This window comes from Spermophilus citellus (genome assembly GCF_964194105.1).
Source record: "Spermophilus citellus genome assembly, contig: SCAFFOLD_443, whole genome shotgun sequence".
NCBI lineage: Eukaryota > Metazoa > Chordata > Mammalia > Rodentia > Sciuridae > Spermophilus > Spermophilus citellus.
Window position 1 is genome coordinate 1 of NW_027672880.1, and position 8,576 is coordinate 8,576.

Below are 8,576 nucleotides of genomic sequence, written 5' to 3' on the forward strand. Positions count from 1 at the left end.
GCTGCTGGGAGGGGTGTGTGTGTGCATGTGTGTGTGTGTGTGCATGTCCCCGTGCACCCACGTGGCCCTAAGTACGCGTCCAAGGGTGGTGTCCATAGTCAGAGTCTGGCTGTGTCATTGCCACATGTCTGAGGGATACTGGGGTGTGGCAGGTACTCACTGTGGGTTCCTTCTGCATTTTAGGACCCAGACGCAGGCTCCAGGGAGAAGCTGAGGCAAGGTGAGTCAGGTCCTGGTTCCCAGGAAGGAGGGGGAATGGTTCCATGCTGCCCCCACCCCCAGCCCATTGCCCAATGTGATTTGCACAACTGGTCCAAGCCACACAGGTGCCCCTCCCCCTGGCCTGAGAAGCAGAAGTTTGGGTCACTCCGGAAGGGCTGGGGTTGACATGGGGAGATGGTTGTGATGACCCCTAGGAGGCTGACCCTTACCTCTCATTGTCTTTGCCTCTAACCTCTGTCCCTCTCTCTCCAGAGCAGAGATCCCACCAGGCCAACCCAGCAGCACACCTCACAGGTAAGGGGGACCTAGGTGCTGGTATGTGGCAGGGGTCCAGGGGTTCTGGGAGATCAATGCCCTGCATGTCCAAGCACTCGTTTATTCATTCATTCAATATTTATTCTAGAGTTGCCGTCCTCCCCCCGCCCCCCGGGCTCCAGGGATATGTAATGTCCTGGGCTGTCCATGGGTCTGTGTCCCAAGATCCCCACGGGACACCTGAAACCAAGAGAGCATCACACCCCACACATACCACATTTTTAAAATTTTTTTTTCGAAATATTTATGTTTTAGTTGTAGTTGGACACAATACCTTTATTTGATTGTATGTGGTGCCGAGGATCAAACCCAGGGCCCCGCACTTGCCAGGCGAGCGCGCTACCACTGAGCCACAAGGCCAGACCACATACCACATTTTTTCCTGTGGATGCACACCTATGACAGAATGGGATTTATAAATTAGGCACAGTGAGAGGTTAACCATAACGAATAACAAAATAGAGCAGGTACAACACTGTGTTATAATGAAAATCACTTAAAACCTAAGTTGTTTCTGGAATTTTCCATTTACTATTTGGGGGCTGCAGTTGACTGAGAGTAATTGAAACATGGAAATTGAGACCATGGATACCGGGACGAGTGCATTTCTAATTTTGCTGATTTAATAAACCCTCTAGAGTGCTACCTCTGGGTCACGCCCTGCCTCATGCTTGGGAATTCTGTAAAGTGCTAAGCAAATGCCATTAATAGCTCCATTTTACAGAGGGGGAAACTGAGGCTCAGGAAGTTGAGGCTGCTGGGCCCAGGCATGAACTGCCTTGGTCTCTGGCTCTGCCACCACAGGTGCTGGCATTGCACCAGGTCATCTTGGCTCTGTGTGGTAGTTTCCTCTTGGTGTTCCCGTTACTTTGCCCCTGGCCTCTGTTTCTCCACCTGCAAAAGCAGATGAGCTGAAGGGCATAATGAGCGATTTCCTCTGCTTCCCTGAGCCTCCATCTCCCTCATCTGCAAAGAGGGAATAAAGTGAATCAATCCATACAAAGAGCCCAGCAGCCAGGCAAAGTCTCAGAGAGGGGTGGCCACCAGCCTAGGGTCACCCAGCAGGAGTGGGACAGGTGCTGACCAGCTCTCCCCTTCTCTGCTCTCCACAGGGGCCAATGCCAGCTTGACAGGCAGTGGGGGCCCACTGCTGTGGGAGACGCAGCTGGGCCTGGCCTTCCTGAGGGGCCTCAACTACAGCAACGGGGCCCTGGTGACCACCAAGGCTGGCTACTACTATGTCTACTCCAAAGTGCAGCTGGGTGGCATCGGCTGTCCCCAGGGGCCCACTGGTGGTCTTCCCATCACCCACGGACTCTACAAACGCACCCCTCGCTACCCCAAGGAGCTGGAGCTGCTGGTCAGCAGGCGGTCACCCTGTGGGCGGGCCAACAGCTTCCGCCTCTGGTGGGACAGCAGCTTCCTGGGTGGCGTGGTGCACCTGGACGCCGGGGAGGAGGTGGTGGTCCGAGTGCCCGACGAGCGCCTGATCCGGCTCCGTGATGGCACCCGCTCCTATTTCGGAGCCTTCATGGTGTGAAAAGAGTGGACGGACTGGGGACCCAACCCGCAAGACGTCCACGCGGGCCACAGGGGACCAGAAACCCAGGTTTTAGGCAGAGACCCCGGAGGTGGGGGTTCAGCGGACGCCAATGGGAGGCGGAAGACCCACAGGCCCCGGGAAGACCCACGCAGACTGCGGAGCTGCCTGGGACAGCAGATGGACAGACTGTGGACACGGGGTCCCAGGCCCCTTGCGGGCTGCACTGATTTGCCTGATATTCAGGAAGAGGGGATGCGGGTATTTATACTTTGGATCAGGGAGAAGGTGGCGCTCGGGGCTCCCGGGATCAGCTGGGGACGCGTACTTTGGGACCTCCCTGCGGTCCGAGCATGGGCAGAGGATTGATCATAGGACTCTCCACGTGGAGAGCTCAGCCCTGCTCCGCCCGAAGTCACAGTCACAGTCACAGTCAGGTCACACACTCTGGGCTCACCCACGGATTTCCAGCGTTGCCAGTTACCATGGTATCCGGCCCCACCACAGGGTGTTTCTAGCTACCAGGTAGCACCAGCGGCTGGCTGGTCCCCCGACAAGGACACTGTCACGGGGACCAAGCACGCAGCCAGCACTCAGGGACGCTTGCTGATTAAAAGAAAGGATGACTGGGCAGTCACTGCTCTGACCTCATGCGGAGTCCTGCTCACGGCCGGCCACCTCCGTGGTGCCACTCCCAACTACAGACTCACACAAGCGCCCGATCCACGCACAACTGCACCATCCCACCAAGACCAGTCGCCACCGTCGTGATGCTGCGTGACACACACATGTGATGCCAGCATGCGCCACCCACAGCCGCCCACACGGGTGTCACGGTCACATGTGAGTGTTCATTGCATGCGACATCCACCCGCCACATTGGGGTGAGACCTGGTTCCTCACGGTGACAGACCCCACACCACACACACACAGCCTGAGCTTCCTGCCCAGCCAAGGTTCACATCCTGGGCTTAGCAGGAGACCTCGCAGGGAGGCCTCGGCCCCTTGACCATGGTCCTCAAAATAAATGGCAGAACTGCACCTGGTTCCGTCTAGTTCTTAGGGGAAGACTGGTGATGGAAGGGGGGCAGGTGACAGGCCCAGAGGGCCCCATGGGGAAGGGGAGGTGACACTGTCCAGGCAGAGTGACCCCGGCAAAGCCAGCTGGAGGCTGGGAGTGAGAGGGGCGCAGGAGATGGCTGGGGGCAGTGAGGGCCTGGGTTCAGATCCACGCCCTCCACCAAGGAGCACCACCTGAGGTGGGAGGGACGTCTTGGCTCCTGGATCTGAGGAGGCAGGCTGGGCTCCCGAAGGTGAATCAATGCTTATTATTGTTATTGTCGATGTGGTTCATGTCATTGTCACATGGTACGGGCGAGAAGGCACGGGGCATGGCCATCTGATGACTCCAAGTCCACTGTGCCACTGACTGGCTGTGTGACTTTGAGCGCAGCCCACCACTTTCCAGTGCCTCAGTTTCCTCATCTGTAATATGGGGGAAGGAAGCGAAAATACTCACTTCCTAGGCTCACTGCAAGATGGAATCAGATCCGGCACAGAAGACATGTGTGCACAGTGGTGTGCCAACAGCAATAAGTGTGCAAGTGCCGTTGGAGAGTCAGACGTGCTATGGAAGGATGGCGTCGGGGGCCACTCTCCACGGGCCGGGTGCCTCTTGTGCGCTGTGTCTTTATGGAAATACCCAAGCCCTGGCAGGAGCTCTCGTGTCCCATCTTTTAGATGCAGAGTCTCTGACCCAAGAGAGGCAGGGCCACCTCCCTCTCCCGCAGCATGAGGTGGGTCCAGAGAGGCTCTCCACCTCCTGGCCCTGGTGGGCTGGCAGGGGGTGGGGGGCCCCAAGGGCCCAGCCCTAGCCCCCGCCAGAGTTTCCTTTCCTCTCATCATGGTCTTTCTGTTTCCGCGGCTTTGATGAGACCAAGGTGTGGGGGACAGTGAATTTATAAAAGCCACCAGCAGTCACCAACTTCCTCCTGGGGATGGAACCTCTTGCTAAGTTTGGTCTCCACAAGTCATTCTGGGAGGGCTTGCAGCCTTGAGGAGGAGGAAGGAGAGGAAAAGAGGTGGGTGAGGAGGAGAGGTAGGAGGGGCTGAGGAGAGAGAGGGACAAGGAGGAGGAGGCGAGACAGGGAGCCTGGCAGGGGCAGAGCCTGGAGGCTGGACCCCCACTTGGGTCCTGATGAGGAGCAGGGGCAGGAAGCCCCCGGCCCAGGCCACTGACCTACTTTTCAGTTCCGAGAACTTTATCAGTTGCATTTCCTCTCCCACTGCTTGGCTCCACCATGGCATCTTCCAGCCCCGACCTCGGTCCACCCTCCTCACCCTCCCCCACCCCGGGCAGGAAATCCTCCCCCTTCTCTTCTCTTGCTCAGACCCAGAGACGGGAGACAGAAAAATAATGACAATAAAGCAAATTATTGATTTCATATTATGACACCAGGCTCCTGCTGAACGCCACTGAGTTCAGACGCTTGAGAAGTACCACCACCGCGGAGCAGCAGCTCGGTTCTGACGCTGGGGCAGACGGCCTGAGTGCAGTCCCCGCGGGGCCACCTTGGGACCCATGCTTGGCTTCTCTGAGTGCCACTGTCCTCACCTGTACAGCAGGTTGAACCGCGGCCTCTACCTTTTCCCGGTTTTTGTGACTTGAGCATTTTGCAGAACCTGGCCAGCCATGAGCTCTTTAGTCCTTGGCAGCTGTTCTTTTTGTAAACATGATTGCTGCTATGTTTTGGACACAAGTCCCCAAAGTTCTGTGTGTACAGTCTTGGTCTCCAGGCTGTGGCACGATTGGGAGATGGTGGAACCTTTTTGAGGGAGGTTCTTAGGTGATTGGGGCACGTCCCCAGGGGAGACAGTGGACCAGACCCCTTCCTTTCCCAGCCACAGGGCGAATGGTTCTGCTCGGTCGCACACTCCTGGTATGATGTGCCACGACCGGCCCAGATCAACAGGGCCCATCAGTGATGTCCGAGGAAATCTCAAACTGTGAGCCAAAATACGTCTTTACTCATTATAAGTTGATTATCTCAGGTATTTGTTATAGCAACAGAAGACTGACTCACAAGGTTGTGATTGTGTGCACGTTCACATTTCTGATTCTTCTCAGCCATGACATCAGAGCCCTCCCATCCAGAGCCCACGATCACCACGTGCATTTTTTCCAGGGGGAATTTGTGGCCCATGTTTAAGCATTAGGACATTTTATACATGGGCGAATGCAGACCCCTGGGTTTTCTTGGGAAGGTGGAGACTGTGACCACAGCGCGGGTTGGGTGGTGGCTGTTCCCTTTGGGTAGGGATGGGCTCACCAGCTCAGCACAGACCACGCCCCTGCAGCTGTCTCCCACACCGGGGGCTGACCGCGCTCCTGCAGCTCATCTAGAGGAACAGTGCTCACTCCCAGCCAGGTCCTGTGCACGTTCACAAGAACCCACTGGACCCCCACGCCCTGTTGGGACGGGGAGGCTGTTGTGATCCTTAGTCCATGGCTGGGGAAATCCAGGCACAGAGAGGTGAAGCACAAGGGGCTCTTTTTTTTTTTTTTTTCCTTTTTGATACATGCACTCAATAAATTGCATGAGTTATTCAGAAGTTTACTAGAAAATCAGCTTTGTGGGAGATGATTTTGCCACTTGTGGGCCAGTGTGACCGTCCTGAGTGGGTCTGGGGCAGGCGGGGCTCAGGCAGGCGGCTCCCTGGGTATCTTTGGTGTGAGGCCGGCTGATTTGTTTATTTTTGACTGACGCTGGCTTTATGGGGACCCAACTTTGTTGAAAAAGCATCTACTTGATGGAGAAGTGTCTTGACACTGGACCCACAGGTCCCGGGGCGGGGACCCACACTTCCTAAGGTGGGAGAGGGCCTCACCTCACTCTGCTTCCACCACTGTCCTCTGGGACAAGGGAAGCTGTTTCTGTTCATTGAACACTCGGGCTGCCTGTGTCCATGTCAGAAACAGGAAGAGGACCCGCTGCTTCCCACGGTTATCTGTGTTGACCCCCCGTGGGCATCAAGTTCACAACCCTTGAGTGATAAGATGACGAAGACTGTGTCAGGGTGTGGGGCTGTGCGGTTGTCTTGGAGGTGGTGAGATGGCTAGGGGAAGCGAGGGGGTTTCCTGCAGAAGGGGCAGCCTGTGCAAAGGCCCTGAGGAGCGTCCAGATGGACATGCTGACGGGCTTAGCTGGGGGCCCAGTGTCATTACAGGGTCTTTACAGGAGGGAGGCAGGAGGAGCAGGGGGTAGAAGGTCAAGTGAGAACAGAAGTAGAGAGGCAGGAGGGAGGGGAGAGGGGGAAGGGAGAGGGGGAGGAGGGGGACTTGAAAGGAGCCTAGAGACATCCAAGGACAAGGAAGCTGGAGGATCTGAGCTAGATATGGTGAAGGCAGGGTGGAGAGGAGGGAGCCAGGGTCAGAGGGGCTGGGGTGGGGGTCAGGGAGGCCCTTGTCTAGGCCACTAGGGTTTAGGGTTTTATTCCAAGTTAAGTAGGAAAACATGGGGAGAATTTTAAGTTGTTGATGCCTAAAGACTTTTTTTAAAAAATCTTATTATGGAAATTTACGAACATCCACAAACAAGGAGGGGGAAAGAGTCTAAAGCCACCTGTGGGCCAGTGTGAGTGTCCTGAGCGTGTCTGGGACAGGCGGGGCTGAGGCAGGCGCTCCCTGGGTGTCTTTGGTGTGAGGCCAGGTTCAGCAGCTCTCAATCCCCCCGCCCCGTGAAGACTTTGTCCACCACCCCTTTTTATATGTTGACCTCGTGTCAGACACCCCCCCATTTCACATCCCACCCAACATTTTGAAAGCATCTCTAAAAGATAGGATCCCTCTCTCCCTCTCTTCATGTAGATGGATAGATAAATCACGGATGGAGAGATCAGAGATAGACAGACAGATAGATCATAGATAGATGGACAGGTAGGATCTCAAACTAGGCCCGTGTATCGGAGGCTTGGCCCTCAGCCCAAGGTGCTATTGAAAGGTGGTGGAAACTCCAAGAGGTGAGGTTTTAGGTTATTGGGGGGTGCCCTCAAAGGGGACCACAGGGCCGTGGTTCCTTCCACTCTCTCTTTATTTCCTGGATGCCAAGAGGTCAGCAGCTTCTCCACCTCACACTTCCTGCCATGACCTTCTGCCTCACCACAGGCCCAGAGCAATGGGGCCCAGTGACCATGGACCGAAGCCCCTGAAGCCATGAGCCCAAACAAACCTTTCCTCTTTTTAAGTTGATCCTCCCAGGTATTTTGCTCCGTAATGGAAGCTGACAGATACACATAGATAAAACCATGTAGTCACGATCACACTCAACAAGAGAGCCAAAGTTCCCTAATAACCCCAGTTACCCACAGCCCAGCTTCTAGGAGCATTGGTTTCTCTGTCTCCTCCCAGTGCAGCCTAACTCAGATCAAATCTCAGGATGCAACTACTAGCTTATAGCAGGGGTCCATAAACCTCCGTCAGTGGGGAAAATCCTGTCCAGTCCCTGCTCTTGTCAGCTCACCAGCCGAGAGTGGATTTTACATTCTACATAGTTGAAGAAAATTAAAAAATATTTTATAACATATGAAAATACTAGTCAGGGTCCTCCAGAGAAATAGAACCACAGGAGGGAGGGTATAGAGGCCTCTTCCACTGGAAAAGAAGACCCATCAGAATTTAGGGGCTCAGTTGCTCCCAGTTTCCTCAGGGTCTCTCCCTGCCCCAAATCCAACTTGCATGATCCCGTTCTCTCCCAGCCAGCTCCCTCCGTTTGGCAGTAGACGCCTGCGTCACCAGGAGTCCTACTTACATTGAACATAGGTAATCACAGGATGAGACTCTGCGTTTGACTTTCACCAGCCTCAGCCCTGAAGCTGCAGGAGTCCAGGGTCACCTTCAGGGCACACAAAAGATGTGAGGACATTTACATGGTGTTTGAACTGGAATTCAAATCCACTCTGAGTTCTCCCTTTTCCTTCACTGCCTTGTCTAATAATGCCGGCAGCAACAAGCCCATCTCAATGTATTCATTAGACTTCCAGAATGTTTGAAAGTGTCACACACATATACCTAGATTCTTGCTCCCCTGAAGTGGCTGATCAGGTGGATCCAGTGGCAACCTCTTACTGTCACTCCCTGCCAACAGGTGGCTGTGGAGCCCCTCGCCTGGCCCCCACTCCTCCTTGCTCCTCTTCCTCCTTGAGCAACTGGAGCATCTTTCCCAACTACAAGTCCAGGCTCCAACCCTCTGCTGAGAATCCCCCAGGGTTCCTTTTCCACCTCTGTCTCAGACATACCTCTTTATGACTGGCACGATGATCAATGTGCGTCAACCTGACCGGAGCATGAGGCGCCCAGGTACCTGCTCAGGCATTATTTCTGGGTCCTGGAAGGTGTCTCCAGAGGACCTGAACATTTGAATAGAGGGACTAAATAAAGTAGCTGACCCTCCCCAGGGTAGGTCATCCAATCCACAGAAGGTCTGAATGGAATAAAATGGCA

General features: G+C 54.9%; 1 protein-coding gene across 1 annotated transcript; it reads left to right on the top strand.

The window, feature by feature from the left end:
- Nucleotides 1-183: 183 nt before the first annotated feature.
- TNFSF14 (TNF superfamily member 14) lies at nt 184-3,059 on the top strand (the record flags this gene model as incomplete). The annotated part of the gene is made up of 3 exons (XM_081312371.1): nt 184-220; nt 475-516; nt 1,650-3,059. Coding segments are annotated over 3 exons (507 nt in total), but the record flags the coding sequence as incomplete, so codon positions are not given.
- Between the last annotated feature and the right edge of the window lie 5,517 nt (nt 3,060-8,576).